Here is a 23094-nt window from a genome sequence, read left to right as displayed (position 1 = left end):
ACCTGGCCTTGGATACTTCCAGGGATCCAGGGGCAGCCACAGCTTCTCTGGGCAACCTGTGCCAGGGCCTCTCCACCTTCACAGGTAAGAATTTCTTTTGTATACCCCATTTAACCCTGCCCTCTCTCAGTGTGAAACCATTTGCTGTTGTCTTGTCATTCAAGGCCCTTGTCTAAAATCCCTCTCCTGGAAACCCTGTAGTCACTGCAAGGGGCTCCAAGGTCACCCTGGACTCCTCTTGTCTCCAGGTGAACACCTCCAACTCTCCCAGCCTGGCTCCAGAGCAGAGGTGTTCCACCCTCTGATCATTTTTGGACCCACTTGATAGATCTGACCACACTTCCCCACCTCCAGGAGCCCAGGTACCTCCCCCAGGGCTGCCCCCCTGCTCAGTGCCAGGCTCACCCCTGCATAGAAGTGGAGGTGCTCTTCCACTGTCATGTTGTCGAAGAGGACGTCGTGCTGGGGACACAGCCCCAGGCTGCGGCGGATCAGGACCATGTCCTGGGAGATCTCGTAGCCGTTGATGTAGGCCTGCCCGCCCGTCGGGGAGTGCAGACCTGTGGGGAGCAGCACACAGCAGCTCAGGGTGACCCCAGGGACAAAGAGCCAGTTGAAATGTGGAGAGTCCTGATGAGCATCCCCCCAAGCCAGCTTTCTGCCAAAAACCAGAGCAAGTCTGGCTCGTGCTCAGGCTGGGGTACAGCAGCTTCCAGGATGGGCTGCAGGGCACCCACAGGCGGGAACTGGGCCCGCCACTGCAAAAAGGAGAGCAACAGGCAGGTCAAACACGGTTCTGAGCTGTGCAGAGAGCCAGGAAGGGCCAGGGCAGAGCTCCAGGAAAGTCCCATGAGCCCCCTGAGTTGCCAGAAGCAGTTCAGAGCAACAGAGAACAGAAAAGGACCATCAAAGGTCACTGTCCATCGTGCCAAAATAGGTACCCTGGAGCCCAGCAGCTCAAGAATGAAAAACACCAGTTCTGCTTTATCATGGCAGAGATACAATCTACAGAGACCTCTACAGAGAGCAATCCTACAGCAGGTCCAGTCCCTTCTCACTGCTCTCCAGCACAAAACCTGGCTGTCATTTCACCCAGTGGCTGATCCCACTCTTGTGGAAGGCTGAGCTCCCCCATGCTCCTTCCACCTCCCTCTCACTACCCTGGCACTCCTGGCCAATAGCTCAGCAAACTGAAGATGCTCCAAGGAAGATCAAAAACCCCTCCCCACCCTCAGAGACAGGGTCTGGCTCTTCTCTGAGGGTCAAGCCATCGGTTCCTGTAGCAGAATGCTGCATACCTGTGAGCATGGACAGAGTGGTGGTCTTCCCAGCACCGTTGTGTCCCAAGAGGACAGTGATCTGCCCTTCGTACATGTTCACTGTCAGGTCCTTCACTGCCTCTTTTGTCTTGTTTCCCACTTTGAAGACCTGTGGAGATCACATCCATGAGCTGGTGCTGCACTTCAGGGAAGTGCTTCAGCTCCACACAGCAGGCAAAGCCCAGGATGCTCACAGGGTGTTAGCAGTAGGCAACAGGTCTAATTCAGGTTCAACTCAGATGTCAACAGGTTAAATACAGATGTCACTGCACCTCTACATACCCACCACTTCATCCCACCACAAAATGCAGCCAGGTCTGGGGAAGAGCCATACCCAGCCCTAGGGCAGCACAAGGATACAGAAGGCAACAGATTTACAAAACACCAACATTATTGTGTGTTTGTGCCCTGCTGGTCAGTCAGTACCTTGGATAGGTGCTTTATTTTGATGCCTGACACAAGGTCAGCTGGTTCCTCCTCAATGTACTGACTCTTCAAGGCTTTCTCAGGGTCCTCCTCCTCCTCTTTCTCCTTCCCCACAACAGTCCTGGGCCGCCCACACCAGTATGAGGGCTGATGGAGGAAGGGAGAGACAGAAATCAGGCAGAGCCCATCTTCTTCCCAGCTTTGGCCACCCTCCTCCTCACTCAGACACCTCCCAAAGATCTCCCAGACCGCTCTCCTTGGCCTGGGAATTACCAACCAGAACATCTTCAGCAGGCAGGGCTGACATGATGAACAGCTCCTCCTGCCTTCCCCCACCTCTCCCTTACAGCAGGACTGCCTGGGGTTACACACCAGCTTTTCCCCATCTTTATCTCCATGGAAAAAATGCCACTGAGAAGTAAAATCACTCAGGCAGAATCATCCTGCCCAGGGAGCCCATGGATGACAACCCCCTCCAAAACCCCTGAGAAACACTAAATACAACCTGGGGTCCAGCTGCTGCAGTGACAGCCTCTTTCTTTTTGACCTGGCCCTCTAGGAATTAAACTAAGGGTTTGGGACCTTAAATTCCCATGGGAATAACAATTCAGTAACTCCTGGATGCAAAATCAGCTTTTCTCAATGGCCACATCTCTGTTTCCCTGGTCTGACTGCAAGAGTGAGATGCTGGAGTGAATCCACTCTGGGATGAAGAATTTGGAAGGGAGAAGGAAAAGCCTCTCTGTCAAATAACAAAGGATCCATCTCCAGTATCCAAATAGAACATATCCTCTCTGCAGCCATGAAGCCACAGTGCCCACTGCAGCTGCAGCTGCTGAGGGTGATGCCAAGTGTTTGGCTTGGCAGAGTGAGGGAGGCTCAGCTGATGGGGTGACAGCTGTCACCCACCCCCTGGCACGTGGTGGCTGGCAGTGGGACACAGGTCACCCATGCCTGCCTGCATGGCAGTGCTCAGGGGTGTCAAATAGCTGGATCTACTTGCTCCCACCTGGGGTTTCTCTCCAGTGCCTTTGTTTGGGCCTGGAGACATTTAAGAACACCCTGCAGAATGTGCTGGGAGAGAAATTTAAAGCCAAGACAACCTTCATCCACAGTAAAAACCTACATCTGCATCAGCCTTTAGTAAGGACATGCTGCAGAGCCCGTGATTTTGGAGGCCAGATGGTGGCACCCTCACCCATCAGACTGGCCAGTTGCATGGCACAGAAGTGGGAACTGTCCCAAGTGATGCCCCTGAAGCCCAGGGAAGGGGTGTAAGCAGTGCTCACCGTGAGGAAGAAGTACCAGGGCTGTGGCACACCGTACTCCCCGGGGAACACGGCCTCCACGTACCAGGCCACCACGCCATAGAGCACCGAGTCCAGGAGCAGCATCCCCAGCACCTGGGCCAAGGTGAAGTTGTCATCCACACTGATGGGCTTCATGAGGTCCCTCCACTGGATGCCAGTCCCTGCAAGGCACACAGGACACTGCTACCCCTGCATCCCCAGGAAGACCATCTTCTCCAGCCCCTCTGCCAGCTCACTGCTCCGTAACCAGGAGCACCTGCACAGCTCTATAATCCTCTGCAGATGGAGGGGAAAGAGGCACTGACACCTTGAGGCTCCCCACCCCATCATGCTCCTTCCATGCCATTTTCTGCCACTGCCTGGGAAGAAACAATCCCTTCTCCAGCATCACCCCTCCATAACTACAGCCACCGAGCCACTGGCACATTTAGTAAATGCATGGCTCTGCTGGAACCAACAGCAGACTCTTTTAAATTAAAGAAATTAAAGATACATATTGTACAGGAGGAAATGCAATGATTCCCTTCCATTAGGACAGAATTCCCTTGGTAATTAAAGCAAGGATGGCATTTTGCCCAGGGGCACAGGCACAAGTTTGGAGATATGGGAGCAATCAGCTCTACTAAGAAGACGGAAAGTGCTTCTTCTCCCCGATGTCTTTCCACCAGGAAGGGGATGCTCCTCTCCCCAGGAACAGCCCTGCTCACCTTTCCCTTCAAACATGCCGATGAGCTGTGCCCCCATGGCCATGGCCACGTTGGAGATGAGGCAGGATGCCAGCTTCTGGCTGTGTGACATCAGGTCATAGCGGGGCGAGATGAAGAAGTAGGGGATGTAGGAGAAGAAGTAGAGGAAGCCACCAGCGGCAGCGGCGACGTTTGCTGCCAGCACAGGGAAAAGCGGGAGGGAAAACGTCAGGGTGATGCCAGCCAGCGCTCCTCACCCACCCAGGGACATTCCAGATTTGTGCACAAAGCATGGCTGTGTGGGGGCAGAACAAGGACATGCCCACATCCCACAGCAAGGCAGGAGCCTGTCCCCAACCCCAATGCCATGGTGGGCAGCTGCAGAAGCCCCCTGCCCATCCCAGAGCAGAGTCTGGGGCCAAGCCAGCCAGATGAGGCCCTAAGACAAGAGCTGGTGATAGTACCAGGGAATGGTCTGGGTTGGAAGGGACAGTCCCACCCCCTGCCATGGGAAGGACACCTTCCTCTAGATCAGGTTACTCCAAATCCCATCCAACCTGGTCTTGAACATTGCCAGGGATCCAGAGGCAGCCACAGCTTCTCTGGGCACCCTGTGCCAGGGCCTCCCCACCCTCCCAGGGAACAATTCCTTCCCAATATCCCATCTATCCCTGCCCTCTGGCAGTGGAAGCCATTCCCTGTGTCCTGTCCCTCCATCCCTTGTCCCAAGTCCCTCTGCAGCTCTCCTGGAGCCCATTTTTGGCCCTGGAAGGGGCTCTGAGGTGTCCCTGGAGCCTTCTCCTCTCCAGGTGAGCACCCCCAGCTCTCCCAGCCTGGCTCAGAGTAGAGGAGCTCCATCCCTTGGACCTGCTCTGGTTTGGGAAGCAACAGTACTCACATCCCTTTCCACACACTGTGTAGAAAATGCAGCTAAAAATGGGAAGAAATGCCCCCTCCACAAGTCAAAGTGGTCAGTAACAACAGGAGGCATTGTGAGGGGACTCACCTCGTGAGAAGAAGGTGCTCACCATGAAGTTGAAGGAGATGGAGGAGATGGAGAAGATGGCAAGGAAGGTGAACACCAGGGTGGGGTCACTGTTGGTGAGCACCGCTCCCTGTTCGCTCACCTGCCAAGAAAATCTTGTGAAGCCCAGAGCTGCTGGAGCCAGCCATGGCTGTAGCAGCACAGCCCTGATGTTCTCTGAGTGTTGGAGACAAACTGAGATGGGTGAGAACATCCAGAAACTCCCAGACTACTCCGGGGGGAGGAAACACAGATTGCCCCCATGTGATGCAGGGTCTAAGGGGCAGGGGACACCCTGGCCAGCACCCAGACAGCCCCTTCCTGCTTCCCCTTGTATGGGCACATGCAGAGGGGAGAGCTCAACACCCTCCAGAGGCTGTGGGAGCAGGGTGCTCCTCCTCTGCATGCAGTGTCCCTGGGGATCCATCCCCCACTTCCCTCCAGGGGGAGTCACCCCTGCTATGAATGCAACTGTGGGGCAGCACTGTCCATCTCAGGCTGGGAAACCCAAACTCCAGTCTTTGCAGGAGTCCTGGGACACCAGGACCATCCCATGGCACAGTGGCCCTGTCATTCCTGTGCCGTGTCAGCACAGAGCTCAGGGCCTGGGGACAGATGCTCACCTTGACACAGAAAAGCACAGTGACGAAGAACACGGACACCAGGAGGAAGAGGAAGAACATGAGGAACCAGGCGCTCCAGTGCAACCAGTTGCTGAGGCCCATCATGTGCATGTACTCCTGTGGGAGGTCACTGTGTCACCCAGGGCTGCACCCACAGTCCTCAGGCACGGCTGGGGCAAGGCAGAGGTGGCTTTTCCCCATAGCACAAGCAAAGAGGTGGCAGCCCCAGGTACCACCAGAGTGGTCCTGCACAGCCACCAGCATGGTGTGGTGTCCCCCACCTCCCCAAAGAAGGGCTGCCACCACTGCAGGATCCCCCAGAGAGCTGAGCTGAGCCGAGCCCAAACCCAGAGCAAGGAGCCAGTGGTGCCACCAGGGCCACCCAGCACAGGACAGGACACCCAACACCTGGGGGAAGCCAAGCCCTGCTGCTGCAACCACGCAGCCGAGCTCCAGCCATCCCACAGCACACACACAATGGGTCTCTACATGCAAAAGGCAAAAATCTTCCTTCCAGCAGGCTGAACTCTTGAGTCCACGAACTCTGGAACCCACACATGTTGCCCTATCTCCCAGCCCAGGAGAAACACCATCCCTGAGGTTCAGCACCCTCGGGTTGCACAGCAAGGAGAACGCAGCCTCCTCATGGCAGCAGGATTAGCAACATTCTTCCCTGGGGCTTGTTAATCCACTGCCATCCTCACCTCCTGCTCACTGGCTCTACACCCAGCAGGGATTTTGTTCCTACTCTAAAGCCATCATCCATTGGGAAAGACTGCAGAAGGAGGGGAGCACATCCCAGAGTTCACCTTCAGCTTCTTCTCCTTCTCGTGGACGACGGCGCGGACGATGTTGAGCGAGGTGTAGGTGAAGCTGAGCATGAGCAGCAGTGGCAGCTGGTTCTGGATGGCCAGCAGGAAGAGGTCATTGACATAGGCCGGGAAGGGGAAGCGCTGCACCACCACGGTGATGTTCTCCAGCAGGCTGGCAGAGCTGGCACTGGCGTGGTACTGCATGATGGCCCTGTCCACCGCGTGCTGCACCGCCAGGAACCCCTCCCGGAGATAACCTGCACGGCAAGAACCACACCGGGAATACAGATGGGTCTGGGGTTTGGAGGGACAGCCTTTGTGGGAAGGACTGCATGGGAAGAGGACAGGAACTAAAACTGGAGTGCAGAAGAAAAGCAATACAAGCATCACTGTAACACAGGGGACAGGAGAAGGATTGATCCCACAGCAAATTCACGGAATGGCTGCTTTGGGTTGGAAAGGACCCTAAAGCTTATCTTGTTCCACATCCTGCCATGGGCAGGGACACCTTCCACTACACCAAACCATAACCACCATTTAGAAGGAGCTGCCAGGAAAACTCTGCTCATGGTCACTGTCCTGCAGCATGGCTGTGACTTTGTAATGGGGAGATCCTCTGTCATCATCAACCACCACAAGTCACTAGGCTTGTGTTTCACCCCTTTTTTTTTGTAAACCAAAAGAATAAAAAATACTACACAGGTTGCAGTGAGAAAAAGTATATCCTGTGACTCATACGTGTGGCTTAAATTTTTGTGCATTAGAAAACACTGAAAATATTTTAATTTCCCAACAGCATCTCCCAAGTGGGAAGGGTCCCACAAGGATCATGAGTCCAATCCCTGTCCCTGCACAGACACCCCGACAATCCCACCCTGTCCATCCCTGGCAGCGCTGTCCAAACACTCCTGGAGCTCTGGCAGCCTCGGGGCTGTGCCCATTCCCTGGGGAGCCTGGGCTGTGCCAGCACCTCTGGGGGGAGAACCTTTCCCTGATCTCCAATCTAAACCTCTCTTGACACAGCTTTAGATAACAAAATAAACCCAACATAGTTTCTTTTTAAGTGGAATTTCTGCCAAGTGTTACCTGAACAGGAACTTCAATTCTCTTAACAAAACTTCAAATGAACATTTTGAAAGTCAGTAGGCTAAAATGACCCACAGACAGAGAAGATAAAAGTGGAATTATGAAATTGGGAACTTTGTTTGATATTAACTCATGTACTGAGCAAACACTCTGGGGCTCTGTTTTGTTTACACACTGTGAGCAAAACCCGTTCGACCACTTCCTCACCCTCACTCTCCCTGGACACTGCAATCGAATACAGAGGGAGAAATCCCACTGAGGGAAATATTCCCTTTGCCACCACAGGAGAAGTTCCCAAAAATCCAGTCCTAAGCCAGCACCAGCTCCAACAATGTCCCTGCTGGCTCCTGCTCTGCCAGTGGTTTGGCTGCCCTTAAACACCTCAAACCACAGAACTGATCTATTTACTTTTCAAGTACTTAAGCAGTACAGTAAACACTGGGCAGTTTGGATCGTGAAATAAAATTTCCATTAAAAATCGAAATAGGAAAAAAATTAAATTTTAAAGTGAATCATGCACATTAAAATTTATACCTATCTAGCCCTGCTCAGCAGAGGTGACCAGAGGCCAAGCAGTGCCCATGAAGTCACAGGATAAAATTTAAATAAAGGATAGCTTTAATAAATGTAACAAAATTGTAAATATAGTCCAATTATATCTAAGTAATAAATAATAATTCAACAAAATAAAGACATAAGAATTAATATAAAAATAAATATTAAGCCTACAATTAATAATTAAATATTTATTATAACATATTTAATATCTTAATATTTAATATTTAAAATTGTATCACTACTTGATGAATTGTATATATATGTATATATATAAATATGTATATATAAAACTGAATGTAAACATCTATAAAAACATATAACCACTTAACTATTTATCTATCCATAAATATATCCATATATATCCATATTTCCATATATGTAAATTCAAAAATTTTTATATCTATATTTATATTTATATATATATATTTATATATATATATAAATATTTAATCTCTTGCTTGTTTTTCTATAAAATAAATACATACTTATAAGAATTGTTTGTCTTATACAGATATAAATTTAATGCTGGTATAAATATAAATCGATACTTTATTATAATTAACTGAATTTAATAATTTCTTTTAAATGAACCTGTTTCTTGAAAAGCTCAGAGCCTGCCAGGTGCTGTAGAAGGTGACCCCACGTCCTTGGCCGTGCTCACCTGGTGTCCCCCCATCAGCAAACTTGGCCTCGCGGGGCCCGGGCAGCTGGAAGAGCGGGAAGAGGTAACTGGTGTGCCAGTCCCGGTCCAGGTTGGGGTTCAGCCCCGTCTGCTCGCTCCGCGGGGCGTTCCTCGGGCTGTACTTGAAGCGCAGCTCATACTCCACCTGCAAGGAGCATGCCGAGGGTCACAGGGGGGTGGGACAGACAGTAGTGACACCTGGGTGACACCTGGGTGACACCTGGGCAGGAGATGCTGTCCCCACCTCCCCTCCTCACCTGGAGGGGCAGCGGGGCCGAGCTGTGCGGGAAGCGGTGGCGGAACACGACGGCGGCCAGCACGCTGCCCGAGCGGTTGTCCAGCCTGACGTACTCCTCGAAGTCCCGCTCCGAGGGGAAGCCCTGAGCTGTGGAGGGGAGAGCAGGGAGATGCAGGGATGGGGGAAGGCAATGCACCATGCATTGGTGCTCAGCCATCAGCAGGAGCATTGCTGGGCCCAGGATGGGAGAGATGTGCCGTGCCTGCTGTCAGACATGGGGGAGTTACACAGGATGCTGCCCTGTATCCTGGGCATGCAGACATTTTTCCTCCTTGAGAGTAGGAGTCAGCTTTCCCACAGAAAATCCTAACAGTTTGGAACACCAAGAGCTAAAATTTTCTCTGCCAGAAGATTCCAAAAATACTATTTCACACGGAAGCGCTGCCACCTTCCGTAACTGTTTTAGGGTGATATTTTTCTAGATGGAAACTGCAATAAAATGAGACCAAAAGGCAACCCAAAATCCTGTCATTTTAGTGGGAAAAAAAATTAAAATCAAACCATAACCTTCAAGTTCAGAAAAAAATGGTACTCCGGGAGCAGGAGGATTTAGAATCAGTCATAGAATGGTTTGGGCTGGAAGGGACATGAAAGACCATCCAGTTCCAAGACCCTGCCATGGGCAGGGACACCTTCCACTGGAGCAGGCTGCTCAGAGGAAGGATTCACAGCAATTTCTGGGGCAGGAGGGGCAGCCCCAGCCCTGCTCACCTCTGATGTTGATGGGCAGAGCTTTCTCCACCGCCTCGGCGATGCTCCGGACGGCGCTGCTGTTGGAGGGGACATAGGCCAGCTCCCAGGGGTTGCTGGCATGCTGGGAGGAGAAGAAGCTGGGCAGGTCATCCACAGACTCAGGGGGGTAGAGGGTGGCGTTGGGGTGGCTGACGGAGTGCACGCGGTGCCGCAGCGCGATCAGGATGGCGGCAAACAGCAGCGGCAGGCAAACCTCGATCAGCGTCACCAGGATCTGCCGCTTCTGCAGGGCAGGGCAAACATACAAATATGATGGGGGTAAGCATATAGAATATATTATGTACTATATATACACAGACATCTAGATATCTACCTTAGGTATGTATCTATACACAGATACCAATCCATATATAGTACATTCACTCTCTCTCTCTCTCCCCCTCAAGAGATAAAAAAAGAAGATGCAAATACAGAAGGTAGATGAGCACAGTCACCAGGTTCAGGGCATGAGAACACCAAGGAGTGTTCTCAATACATTCTTGTATTCTACCAGGTTTCACAACCTGGGTTTTTCCAGAGGCCAGGAATGACACTCCACTGGTTCCCACACTCCTCAGGACTCTCCAGCCAAGGTGTCCCCTACCCTAAGCACTGCTCCAGCTCAAGCCAACTTCCATCAGAGCCTTCCTCACCACACTGCTGGGGTGAATACCCCAGGCTGGTCCTTTGCTCCCTCCTTGTGCCCTGGGGCTCTGCCACATGCAGCAACACTGCTGGAACCAATGCAACCTTTCCTGCTGGAGCTGAGTTGCTCCAGGCAGCTGGACATGGGATCTGCATCCCAGGATGGGGCCCAGCAGAGCCTCTGGCTACAGGACAGCTGCAGCATGGCAAGCACACCCATGGGCATACCCAAGCCACTGCTGCACTACACACAGTGGCTCATTTCCTTTTTTTTTAAATTGAGGTTCAAGCAACTGGAGAATGAACTCAAGCCCAGCACTCTAGAGCTTCATCCATCAATTCCCCAGGGCTACCTGTCCTGCACAATGCCCCCACCAACACAGGTTCATTAGCATCCAACCCAGGTCAATTAGCATTTCAAACTGGTGTCCCAGGGGAACTACGGTCATCTGTGCAACCTGGTCTGGTGGAAAGTATCCCTGCCTATGGCAGGGCAGTGGGATGGATGGTCCTTTCCAGCCCAAACAATTCTGAGATTCTGTCATTTCTTCCTGCAAACCAAGCTGCCTTCACCCTAGGCCAGGCTCAAGAGCAGCACAGCACACTCAGCCTCAGCCACAGCAGTGACAGCTCAGAGATGTCCCTGGCCACAGGGGTTCATGGCTGCTCACTCAGAGCACGTGCCTGAAGCAGCAGCAGCAGCATTAACCTTTTCTGAGGCCTCTGGCTGATTTGGCTTCACAAAACCTGGGGATTTTCCACCCTTCCCTTTGCCAGGCTGGAAAGAGGAGCACCACTAGGAAAGAGGAGAAGCAAGAGCTTTAGTCTCACAACTTTGCTGTCTCAGCAACTGGATTTTATCCAGCAGCCAGGGGGAAGGCTCAGGTAGGCAGAGTCTCTGGAGAAGGTAGAGAGCCCTGATATCCTGGGAAGGGAGACAGCCCTGCAGGAGCCAGGGTGAACGGGATCTTGGGCCGTATGTCAGGAGATGATACAGGGATTACCATTACCCTGGCTCTCAGCACCCACTGCCAAAGCCCAAAACACCTCTTGGGGCTTCCCTTGGGAGGAACAGTCTGCTCCAGCCACAGCCAGCCCCGGCAGCATAGGCAGGAAGCAGCAGCCTTGGGCAGGCAGGGAAAAAGGAGCTTTCCCAAAGCCACGCTCATAAAAGCCAACGTTGCAGATGTCTGATGAGTTTACAATGCAGCCCTGGCATCCCAGCTGCCTCCTGCTGATTTACTATCACACTAAACCTCTCCCTATCTCCTGGGCTGCCTCCAGAACAGCTCTCTGCCTCCCTGAACTTGCAGGCTCATACACATTCACCAGCCCTGCAGCAGAAGCTATTCAAGCGCTGTATTCCAGAGGTGACAGGGATACTCATCCATAATCACCACCTCTGCTGACTGGAGCAGCTCTGGAGTGCCACGTGTGCCAGCACCCATCCTCCAGCAGGGTGGGGCTGACTTGGGAGCTCTGTGTCTGTATCAGGAGCAGGACTTCTAGCTGTATCCCAGCACAGTAGACCTAAGTCACCTTGTGGCCTTAGAAAACATGCTGAGATGTGTGCCCACCCTGGAGCACACCCAGAAAACAACGCTTTTCCTCTGCAGAGGGGATGGAGGATGCTCCCAGCTGCAAATCAGCCCTGCTGCCAGTCCCTTTCATCCCTTCCAAGCCCTGCTCCCCGTTCTGTGCCTGCTGGAAGGCTGGGTGCAGCCAGCACTTCCCTCTTCCTTTGGTTTATTTTTACAGCAACGCTGTGCTGAGCTGCAGACGGGTAATTGAAAGGGTAAAGCCAGGCTGCAGCCACCCCTGCTCCCTCCTCTTCCCCTGCACTCTGCCAGGGCTGGCCCTGGGTCCCAGCGGAGCCACAGCATCCGCCCAGGAACACCCGCACGCTGCTTAAAGGGGCTGCAGCCTCGGCCAGCACCAGCCAGGACCTGCCAGCCCTGAGGTCCCCAAATCCCTCAGCACCACCCAGCTGCCACAGTGGGAGGTGGCAGTGGTTGCCAGGGGTCTAATATTTTAAAGACCCCTAAAAGCTGCTCCTGAGAGTGGTAGAAAACAACGGAGGAAAAAAACCCCAGGGCCCCAGTGGGTTTTGGAGGCACTGGCACTTCCAGAGGAGGCTGTGCAATGAGACAGCTCCAAAAACCCCACTGTCACACAAGTGGGGTGTGGGTTACCCTGCCCCAGGAGAACAGCAGCTGAGCTCATTGCCAGAGGGCAGGAGGGGGATGCTGGGGACTAGGAAACTGAGCAGCTGGCACAGCCCATAAGGTCACACAGCCCAGCACAAAAGACACCACGTGCACAAATAACCTGCTCTCCTCCTAGAGATGCCCTGTGTCCACAGAGGAGGTTTCCTGGAGAAGCCAGAGGCTGGGCAAGCTCTGATGTACCCCCATTTAGCAGTGTCAGAAGCAGCCCCCCGTGCACAGTGCCAGCCTACCTGCAGGATGTAGTTCTTCCAGAGCAGCAGCCTAAACTGCCTGAGCACAACCATCCTCCCATCAGAAGGGGCCCAGTGCTGCCACCACGCTCCACAGGACCCTGGAGGAGAGGAGAGAGACGTGTCAGGTGCTGGTGAAACTGCAGCAGGAGGGCAGCAGCCCACACCCCATCCAGGGGCTCTCTGCTTCCAGCCTGGTGCCACAGCAGCTGCCTTGACCCCAAACAGGGCAAAATAACCATAGTGTTCCTTCTCCTAAGAGCCCCTGGTTTCTGGCATTGCTGTTCCCAGAGATGGAAGCTGCTGTTTCGATATCCAACCTGGGTCCTTCCTAGCAGCAGACAGGAACAGCTTTCCTCAAGCTGCAGGAGCACAGGCTTACAGAACTGCAAACACCAGCCCCAGGAAGGCTGTCCAACCCCTGACAACCCATTATTCTGGGATGAGTGAAGATTCCAAGTTGTGCCTCCACCTCCTGCCCTGTGAAGGGCTGGTTCTGCAACACTGCCGGTGCTTTCCCAGCAGAAACTCTGCTCGGAGAGGCGAGGATGTGAAAAGGGCAGGGAAGCACAAGGGAAGGTCAGTGCTTGAGGACAATCCCCCTCTGCCTCCTCCCCGTCTTGGGAAGCATCCGCCATCGCTTCAAGTTGTTTGTGTCTCCATTTGCAGTGGCATTTCCTGACGGAGCACTGCTGTCCCACCAGGACACAGGCTGGGATTTTGGGCTTGCAGGGTGGCACGGAGAAGGAAAGAGCAGCCCTGGCACGAGCAGAGCCTCCTGCCCACGCTGCTGGACTCCCGGCAGCTCCCCCTGAGCAGTGCCAGCCTCTGAGCACGGCAAATCCCAACAGGATCACAGCGGGCAGCTGCCAGGGCCTGCTCCAAGCTCGTGCTCCAAAGCCTGGCAGCACTGAAAGCTCTCAAGGGGACATGGACGGGCACAAAACCCACGGCAGATGCTCCACAGCACGTTCTCCAGCCCTGGGTGGGATGGTATCGGTTCCTTGGGTGCAGCCAGCACCCAGCAACCTCAGCAGGGCTTTCAGGGTGCCACACCAAGGCAAGGGGAGGTTGCTGACCCAGCCTGCCGACCTTGGCTCCCGGGCTGGTGCCGGGGAACGCGCACAGCGAGCACGGCTCCGGTGGCAACAGAGCTGCAGCAAGAGCAACCTGACACTCATGCAGGGCTGCAGGCACCACAGCAATGCTCACCTGCCTCACCTGCTCTCTGCCACCAGCTCCTCGAGCCCTCCAGGAGTCTGCTCCAGCCTTGGGACACACCTTCCAGCCCCAACTCTAAACCCAGGAGCCTTCTCCTGCCCTGGCACACACCTTCCCAGGCTCAACCCTAAACACAGATGTGTCCTCAGAGCACAAAAAACCCCACAGTCTCTTTGCCACTCCGAGCACAGAAGACAGATTGCCACAACATCGGGGACATCTGTGTTCAAGGATCTGTCTCCAGGCAGGAAAAAGCAGAAGAGATCTTATGCTTCAGCCCAGAAAAGTCCATCAGAACCCCTGCCCAGAGCAAGCAGGAAAGGAATAGCAATGGGGACATGGCAAAGGCACCTTCAAGCGCCTCACAAAGTGCCATGTCTCCAGCTGACCTCTGGTCCACATGTGGCAAAGAAGAACAGTCCATGCTGTGCCACAGCATCCCTTAGCAGGTCCCCCAGGCCCACACACACGTACCCCATACAGCAGCATCTGAAACACCCCCAAATAAGCCCTCCACCCCGAAGCAGAAACCTTTGCCATGCACCCCCTTGAAGGAATCCAGAGCAAACCAAGGGAATCAAAGTTGTGGCTCACTTTAAAGAGGACAAATGCTGCAGGTCAGGCAGGAGCAGGCTGCTGCCCTCTCAGAAATCCCAAATCCTGCTAGCCCTGCCGCACCCTCAAACTCAAGCTGCCCCCCCGACCGCCCCCATGGGTCTTACAGTTGCTGCTGGGAAAATGTCAAGCAGCTCTTGGGTAACACAAACACTATGCAAAGACTGAAAACTCCATTATTGCCAATAAATGTTTTCCAAGTTTTTAAGTGTTCCAAGAAGACTCGTTCTGGACCTTTCGCTTGCTGGAGGATGAGAGGAGGAAGAAGCTAAGTTACAAAAGTTCTTACTGGATTTGAAAGCAAAAATGGTTTTCCAGGCTCTGTCATCCAAAATATTTTTTTTTCCAACCCGAAAGAGAAAACCTGTTTTGGGTGGTTCTGCCTGGATCAGCCCTGAGATGTCCATGACCAGAGGCAGCTCAGGCAGGGCCCAGCACCCATGTCTGGGCCAATCTTCAGCAGAAAGGGAGGACAGAGTGCCACAGGTTGATGATGATCTCAGAGGCACCAAGGTGCCTCACAGGAGGACATGGGCAGCATGTTGGGTTGTCCCCACCAGGGATGGATCTGGGAGAAGAGAGAGGCCACCACCACCAGCTTCTAGGAGAACAACCCAGTTCCCCTCCCTGCTCTCTGCACCTTACCACAGCAGGAGGAAGGGTCTCCTCAGTACGTGAGTGTGGACACACCCTGGCCATCCCCAGGGAAGTCAGTGAGGAAGGAAACACTCCTGCTCACCCACAGCCTGCATGAGTGAATAGGAGACTGGTCCTCACCACCTGGTCTCCAGCAGGCCCTACAGCAGTACCAAGCTGTGCTGGATAATGTGGTGGCACCAGCTGCCAGCCTGGACCAGAGCTGTTCTGCCAGTGGATTTACATGAGGACAGGCTGAGCATCGGCAGGGATCAAGGCCACAGCATCCCACCTCCTGACCCACTTCCATGCTGCCTCACTGCCGGGAGGTGGCTGTGCCCGGCCACCGCCTCAGCAGAAAGGGCCGAGCAAAGGCCACATGCTCCCGGGAGCTGGCAGTTATTTTAGAGCACACACCGCATTTCTGCTCTTCTGATGTCCTGTTCCCATAGAAACCAGCCTGGAAATGGCAGACGTTGCCTTTTTTAATATAAACCCTGCATGTCTTCCTGCCGGTTGACACAGACACCGTGTCATCCCTACAAGATGAGCTGCCAGGTGCCTGCACCTCCACAGCTGTGCTGAGGAGCACGTGGTGCCTGGGGTGGTGGCATCACACACCTGGTGAGGGCTCTCAGTTCCTGGGTACTTTCTCCACTGGTACTGGATCAGGAAATTCCTCTCTCCTCCCCACAGTGTCTGTGTTGGAAATTAAGCAGCCACAGCAGGGCAAGGACTTTTTACGGCCACTGTTTTCAGGAAGAGCGAGTGATTTCCGAGGTGGGTGCGTCCAGAAAGTTCCAGGTCCTGCAAAGAGCAACCAGGGCCAGCAGCCACCAGACCAGATATGAGTGTTCAGTGACACACAGCTCTCGCTGCTGAGATGTTTTCACCTTCTCAGTGTTCACAGAGACTTGGGAGTCATGAAACAGCCAGACCGTAAAAACCTCACCTTGGTTGTGCAAACAGTAATAAAACTTTCTAAGAGGCTGTAAAGGCTGGTGGGGTGCTACAGGGACCAGTGATCTCGCAGCCCTCTACAAACCAACAACCAGTGCCCGACAGATATGTGTGTCTGGGTTTGACCCAGACAGGAACTTCAGGCCTTGAAATAGAGAAGAGAGCTGGGCTGGATCCTGTTTGCAGAATGAGAGGTTGGCTCGTGCCCAGCTGCTGCCCTGCAGTGGGAGTGGGCTGGTGGGCATAGGGAGCCTGATGGGCTCCATGGTTGTGTCTGTAACTCCCTTTGTGCTGGGGGCAGCAGCACGAGAGGGGGGACAAAGCTGCTGCAAGAACTGCTCAACCCCTTTGCATTAAAACAGCATCGCTGGTTTGCCCAGCAAGTTTGCAATTGCCCAAAAAATGACAAACTGCAAACTCACTGGCCTCATGGATTTAGCAAGAACAAGGTCTGGAGCCCAACACATGGATTTCTCATGGAACAACCCTGTTTCTCCTTGTACAACGCTGCTCCTGCCCTGCAGTTGCTCAGCAGCGGGGCAGGACAGGCCACCCGGGCAGCTGTGAGCAGAGGACAGGGAGATCCTTTCTGCTTCTACCTGGTTTTGAACACTTCCAGGGATGGGGACTCCAGCACTGTCCTGGAAGTCTGTTCCAGTGTCTGACCATCCCTTCCATGAAGAAATTTTCCCAATATCCAACCTAAACCTGAAGCTGTTTTCACTTGTTTCCACGGAGCAGAGTCTCACCCCCACCTGGCTACACCCTTGTGTCAGGGAGTTGTGGACTGAGAAGGTCCCTCCTGTGCGTCCTTTTGCCCAGGCTGAGCCCCCCCAGCTCTTCCTCATTAGATTTGTGCTCCAGACCCTTCCCCAGCTCCGGTCCTTTCCCTGGACGCGCTCCAGCCCGTCAAGGTCTGTCTTGGCATGAGAGACTTTCTCCCACGAGCCAGGGCCCCAGGGCTCAGAGGGGCCGGCAGATGTCCCCTCAGTCCCCGCAGCCCCGTGTCCGTTCCCCGGCAGGGAGGGGTGGCCCGAGCTCCCCCGGGATGCCGGCGGCTCCCAGCCGGGCGCAGCCCCCGCGGCTGCCGGAGCGCGGCCGAGCATCCCCGGCGGAGCCGCCTCCACCCCGCGCCTCCATCCGCCGCAGCCTACGGGGGAAGCGACCCGCGCGGGCCCGCGCAGAGGCCGGCACCGAGCCCGAGCAGCGCCGGAGCGCGGAGGCGGCGGCGGGAGGAGCCGGCCAAGGGCCCCGGCGCTGCCGCAGCTCCGGGCGGGGCCGCCCCGCCGACCGGCCGAGAAACCGCGGCCCCACGCATCCCCCGCCCCGCCCGACCCCCCGTTCCTGCTGCCATCACCCCCGGCGCCCATCGCCCCCCGTGCCGGTGCCGCTGCCCCCCGCTCACTCACCGGGCCGGGCGGCTCCGGCTGCGGCTCCCGCTCCGTCCGGCCCCGCCCGCGCCCGCCGCGGGAGCGCGGCACTGCGCATGCGCCGGGCGGGGGCGGGACCGGGGCGGGACCGGGGCGGGACCGAGACAGGGTGAGAAAGTGTGTGAGTGTGAGTGTTCATCGGTGTGTGTGAGTGTGAGAAAGTGTGTGAGTGTGAGTGTTCATCGGTGTGTGTGAGTGTTTATCGGTGTGTGTGAGTGTGAGAAAGTGTGTGAGTGTTCATCGGTGTGTGTGAGTGTTCATCGGTGTGTGTGAGTGTTCATCGGTGTGTGAGTGTGAGAAAGTGTGTGAGTGTGAGAAAGTGTGTGAGTGTTCATCAGTGTGTGTGAGTGTGAGAAAGTGTGTGAGTGTTCATCGGTGTGTGTGAGTGTGAGTGTGTGAGTGTGAGTGTTCATCGGTGTGTGAGTGTTCATCGGTGTGTGAGTGTGAGAAAGTGTGTGAGTGTGAGAAAGTGTGTGAGTGTTCATCAGTGTGTGTGAGTGTGAGAAAGTGTGTGAGTGTTCATCGGTGTGTGTGAGTGTGAGAAAGTGTGTGAGTGTGAGTGTTCATCGGTGTGTGTGAGTGTGAGAAAGTGTGTGAGTGTTCATCGGTGTGTGAGTGTTCATCGGTGTGTGTGAGTGTGAGTGCTCATCGGTGTGTGTGAGTGTTCATCGGTGTGTGAGTGTTCATCGGTGTGTGTGAGTGTGAGAAAGTGTGTGAGTGTTCATCGGTGTGTGAGTGTGAGAAAGTGTGTGAGTGTGAGTGTTCATCGGTGTGTGTGAGTGTGTGAGTGTGAGTGTTCATCGGTGTGTGAGTGTTCATCGGTGTGTGAGTGTGAGTGTTCATCGGTGTGTGTGTGAGTGTGTGAGTGTGAGTGTTCATCGGTGTGTGTGAGTGTGAGAAAGTGTGTGAGTGTGAGTGTTCATCGGTGTGTGTGAGTGTGAGAAAGTGTGTGAGTGTGAATGTTCATCGGTGTGTGTGAGTGTGAGAAAGTGTGTGAGTGTTCATCGGTGTGTGAGTGTTTATCTGTGTGTGTGTGAGTGTGAGTGAGTGTTCATCGGTGTGTGAGTGTGTGAGTGTTCATCGGTGTGTGTGTGTGAGTGTGAGAAAGTGTGTGAGTGTGAGTGTTCATCGGTGTGTGTGAGTGTGTTTGTGTGAGTGTGAGTGTGTGAGTGTTTATCTGTGTGAGTGTGAGTGTTTATCTGTGTGTGTGTTCATCAGTGTGTATGTGTGTGTTTATCAGTGTGAGTGTGAGTGTTTATCTGTGTGTGAGTGTTTATCTGTGTGAGTGTGAGTGTGTGAGAGTGTGTTTATCTGTGTGTGTGTGCGTGTTCATCGGTGTGTGTGTGAGTGTATGAGTGTTCATCGGTGTGTTTATCTGCATCTGTGTGTGAGTGTGTGAGTGTTCATTGGTGTGAGTGTGTGTGTATGTGAGTGTTGATCTATGTGAGTGTGTGTGAGTGTTCATTGGTGTGTTTGTGTGTGTGTTCATGTGTGTGTGATCATCTGTGTGTGTGTGTTCATCTGTGTGTGTGAGTGTTCATCGATGTGTTCATCCGTGTCTGTGTGTGTTCATCCGTGTCTGTGTGTGTTCATCCGTGTGTGTGTGCACGTCTGTGTGTGTGGATACATACATACATACACATCTGTGTGTGTGTGTCTGTGTGTGTGTACACACGTCTGTGCACATGTGTGTGTCAGTGTGTGCCCCATCCATGTGTGCATGCCCTGTGTGTATTACTGTGAAGCTGGCTGTGAGGCTGTGTGTGTACACACCCCTCTGGGTGTGAATTCTCACTCTGTGCACACACACCCCTGGGCATTGTGTGCACCAGTGTGTGCACAGGGTATTGTGCACCTGTGTGTGCCCCAGGCATTGCACATGTGGCAGGTGCATGTGACTGTGTGGCTTGTGCACCTGTGCCACTGTGTGAGTGCACAGCTGGGTGTTGCACAGCTGTGTGCATGCATTGGGTGTTGCACATGTGCCAGGTGTGGGACACACACATTGACACGTGTCCACTTGGACACCTGAGTGTGTGTAACGGGCCTTGTGTGTGTAGGGCTCTGTGTGTGTGTGTGTAGGGCTCTGTGTGTGTGTGTGTAGGGCTCTGAGTGTGTGTGTGTGTGTGTGTGTAAGGCCCTGTGTGTGTGTGTGTGTGTAGGGCTCTGTGTGTGTGTGTAGGGCTGTGTGTGTGTGTGTGTGTGTGTGTGTAGGGCTGTTGTGTGTGTGTAGGGCTGTGTGTGTATGTGTGTAGGGCTCTGTGTATGTGTGTGTAGGGCTCTGTGTGTGTGTGTGTGTGTGTGTGTAGGGCTCTGTGTGTGTGTGTGTGTGTGTGTGTAGGGCTCTGTGTGTGTGTGTGTGTGTGTGTGTAGGGCTCTGTGTGTGTGTGTGTGTGTAGGGCTCTGTGTGTGTGAAAGGGGCTGTGTGTGTGTGTGTAGGGCTCTGTGTGTGTGTGTGTAGGGCTGTGTGTGTGTGAAAGGGGCTGTGTGTGTGTGTGTAGGGCTCTGTGTGTGTGTGTGTGTGTGTGTAGGGCTCTGTGTGTGTAGGGCTGTGTGTGTGTAGGGCTCTGTGTGTGTGTGTGTGTGTAGGGCTGTGTGTGTGTGTGTGTGTGTGTGTGTAGGGCTGTGTGTGTGTAGGGCTGTGTGTGTGTAGGGCTCTGTGTGTGTGTGTGTGTGTAGGGCTCTGTGTGTGTGTGTGTGTGTGTGTGTAGGGCTGTGTGTGTGTGTGTGTGTGTGTGTAGGGCTCTGTGTGTGTGTGTAGGGCTATGTGTGTAGGGCTGTGTGTGTGTGTAGGGCTGTGTGTGTGTGTGTAGGGCTGTGTGTGTGTGTGTAGGGCTGTGTGTGTGTGTGTGTGTGTGTGTGTGTGTGTGTGTGAAAGGGGCTGTGTGTGTACGTGACAGGAGCTCACACACACTCTGGGGGCAGTGCCTGGGAGCGGCTGTGGTGGTTCCCAGTGCAGGGGCAGTGCTGCCATGTCCGTCTGTCCATCCACCCCACTCCTGAACAGCAGCACTCCCCTCCTGGCCCTGCCCTGGTGCTCTGTTTTATGGAAGCAGGTGCCAGCTCCCGTGTGTGGGAATGCAGCACTCCCAGGCCACTCCAGGGGTCAGGTGGAATGTTCCAGATAAGGATGAAAGTGCCGGTGGAGTGGGATCGCTGTTGCTGGTGTTGCCCTGCCCACTGGCTGCCAAGCCGGCAGGAGAAGGTGCTGCTGGTGCTGAGAACACCAAAGTGGGGAAAGTTTGCACAGTGTGGGCAGAGGGAGGAGGAAGAGAAGGGTGGGGAAAGGGGACTGCAATGGGGACAAGGACAACCGTGGCTCGAGGGAGCTCTACTGAACAAGGGACATGGGGTACCCCTTGGGCAGCTGTCTGGTGCTGTGAGTGCTGGGGGGGCGGTTTGGGGTGTCCCAGTGAACCCAGCCCACCCAGGCCATGAGAGGCAGGAAGGAAGCAGGGCAGCCTCCAGCCACTGCCTTTTCCCACATAATAAATAGAAGGAATTCAGGCATCAAAACAGGCTGCTGAGAGAAGTGTGGAGTCCCTGAAAGTGTTCAAAAATCATATAGATGTGGAACTTGGGGAAATGTTTTAGTGGTGGCCTTGGCAGTGCTGGAGGAACAGCTGCACTTGATCTCAGAGAGCTTTTTCAATCTAAATTATTCTGTAATTCTACGATTCTATAATTTTTTGTGGTCTTCATGTAGCTGAATGCCACAGTGATGGCTTTGAAAGTATGACTGCTTTGGAAACTGTTTCTCTGTGAGCTTGGGGATTTGCTGCTTGCTGGACTCTGTCTGGCCCTGGGAGAGGAGGAAAAGAACTGAGAAGCAGGGCAGGGGTGAAGGTGTCTGGGTGTGGGAGCAGGAATCAGCAGTATTGGTGTTAAGATGAGGCTTGTACAAACAGAGTGGCACTCGTGACTGCACTGCTGGGATCCCCTGAGCTGGGAGACTCCACGCTCCACCTTTGTTCCTGGCCATGGCCAAAGCTGAATTTTGGCTCCCCGGGGCACCTGGAGCAAGTCACAGCTGTGGGTCTGGCCCCAGGTAGGGTGCTTGCATTTGAAGTTGTGACTGGCCTGTGCCCAGATCCCATCTCCCACTGTGCTGCACTGGGAGAGGCCTGGACCCAGCGCCCATCTTCAGAGCTGCAGCTGGGAGCCCTGATCCTGCCCTCCCCCAGCTGGTTCCAGACACCAGAGGAACTGAAGCTGTTTCCCATGGGTGACTGAGCAGCCACCAGACCACAGCAAAGCTTTCCTGCTCACACTCACGTCCTTAGCGGCACACAGCAAAGTTCATCACAGTGCTCAGAGGCAGGAAGGAGCTGCCTGGCTCAGAGTTGTTATCCCTCAGCAGAGCCACATGAGCATTTTGAGACGTGGGTGATGCAGGCTGGCCAGGCATGGGGACGGCACGTGCCTTCCCTCCAAACATGGCCTGGCTCATCCTGTCCCTGTTTGCCTTCCCCCATTGTGTGTCACCCTTCTGCAAGGCATCCTGCTGTGGCCACCTTGGGAATGGTGTGGTGTTGCCCAGCATCTGCGTCACCACGGGGCCCCTGGCCCTGTCTCAGGTGGTGCCAGCAGCCAGCTGAGTAGTCACAGGTAACTGTGGGCCCAGGGAGGATCTGGGACAGTCATTGCCTGCGGTGACACACGGGAGCCTCATGCCAGCCTGGGCTGAGGCACCTGTCCACACCCCTGCTCAAGCCTGGGTTTGATCCTCCCCAATTACAGCTGCCCCAGTTCTCCCCGTGACCTTTCCTGTTGCCTCACGCAGTGTCTCTCCGTGCCTGCCTTTGAAGGAAGCTGAGCCATTAGATCAAAACAAAAATCTTGCCAAAGAAAGTATTTACAGGCTCCTCATGGAGGAGAACAGAAGACAGGAGATGTTGCAATGAGGTGCAGTGGCATTGTGGTAACTCAGCTCACACCCAAGGCTGGGAGTGTGCAGGAGAGTCAGCAGGAACACGGAAGAAATGCAGAAAAAGGCAGGATCAGGCAGTAAGGAATCGAGCAGTGGGGATCAGGCATAGATAGAGGAGGCAGCAGGGACAGCAGGGATTAGGCAGTGGGGAAGCACTTGCCTGGGTGATGTTCCTCTCTGACCTCTCACATCAGCCCCTGGAAAGAAGAACCAGCCCTTGTACCAAACTTGTCAACCCTGCTCCTGCTGCCTGCTGATGGCACCTGTGTCCCTGAGATCATGGCTCAAACTGTTCTCCACCACCTTTCCTTGTTGGCTATTGTCACCCACATCTCCCATGGGGTTACTCCCAAGGGGCAGCTCCATCCTCTCAGCAGCAGTGGGGACATCCATCCTGCTGCTTCAGACCATCTGCCTTCAGAAACCCCAGCCCTGCTCACCCCATATGTGGTTTCAGGGTTTAACCTGTGTTGAAGGTGATGGCTGGCTCATTCAATCATCTTACCTCTGTCCATCAAGGACCTCCCCTTCCCCATCCAAACAACACCCAAAATGCAGGACAGGTTGTCAGGGGTGCTGGGTGGGGGGGATGTGTGCCACTTCCCATGGGTGTGCCAACACCCAAGACCTCTTAAAGCTGCTG

At 54.2% G+C, this 23094-nt stretch overlaps 1 protein-coding gene across 1 annotated transcript in view; it reads right to left on the bottom strand.

Annotated features, from left to right (window-relative positions):
• The window catches only part of ABCA3 (ATP binding cassette subfamily A member 3), a 29522-nt gene extending 11922 nt beyond the window's left edge, over positions 1-17600 (bottom strand). Inside the window, exons 1-13 of the mRNA XM_058849852.1 lie at positions 17501-17600; positions 12660-12760; positions 9536-9800; positions 8784-8911; positions 8506-8671; positions 6198-6457; positions 5389-5505; positions 4748-4868; positions 3763-3936; positions 3035-3216; positions 1746-1892; positions 1299-1428; positions 406-560 (exon numbers count right to left, since the gene is read on the bottom strand). Of these exons, the coding sequence (XP_058705835.1) occupies positions 406-560; positions 1299-1428; positions 1746-1892; positions 3035-3216; positions 3763-3936; positions 4748-4868; positions 5389-5505; positions 6198-6457; positions 8506-8671; positions 8784-8911; positions 9536-9800; positions 12660-12760; positions 17501-17579 (2025 nt within the window). The 5' untranslated portion in view covers positions 17580-17600. The remainder of the gene's footprint in view (positions 1-405; positions 561-1298; positions 1429-1745; positions 1893-3034; positions 3217-3762; positions 3937-4747; positions 4869-5388; positions 5506-6197; positions 6458-8505; positions 8672-8783; positions 8912-9535; positions 9801-12659; positions 12761-17500) is intronic.
• Between the last annotated feature and the right edge of the window lie 5494 nt (positions 17601-23094).

The sequence above is a fragment of the Poecile atricapillus genome, chromosome 14, assembly GCF_030490865.1.
Source record: "Poecile atricapillus isolate bPoeAtr1 chromosome 14, bPoeAtr1.hap1, whole genome shotgun sequence".
Lineage (NCBI taxonomy): Eukaryota > Metazoa > Chordata > Aves > Passeriformes > Paridae > Poecile > Poecile atricapillus.
The sequence above is the reverse complement of the archived record's forward strand: the minus strand, read 5'-3'. Positions and strand labels throughout refer to the sequence as shown.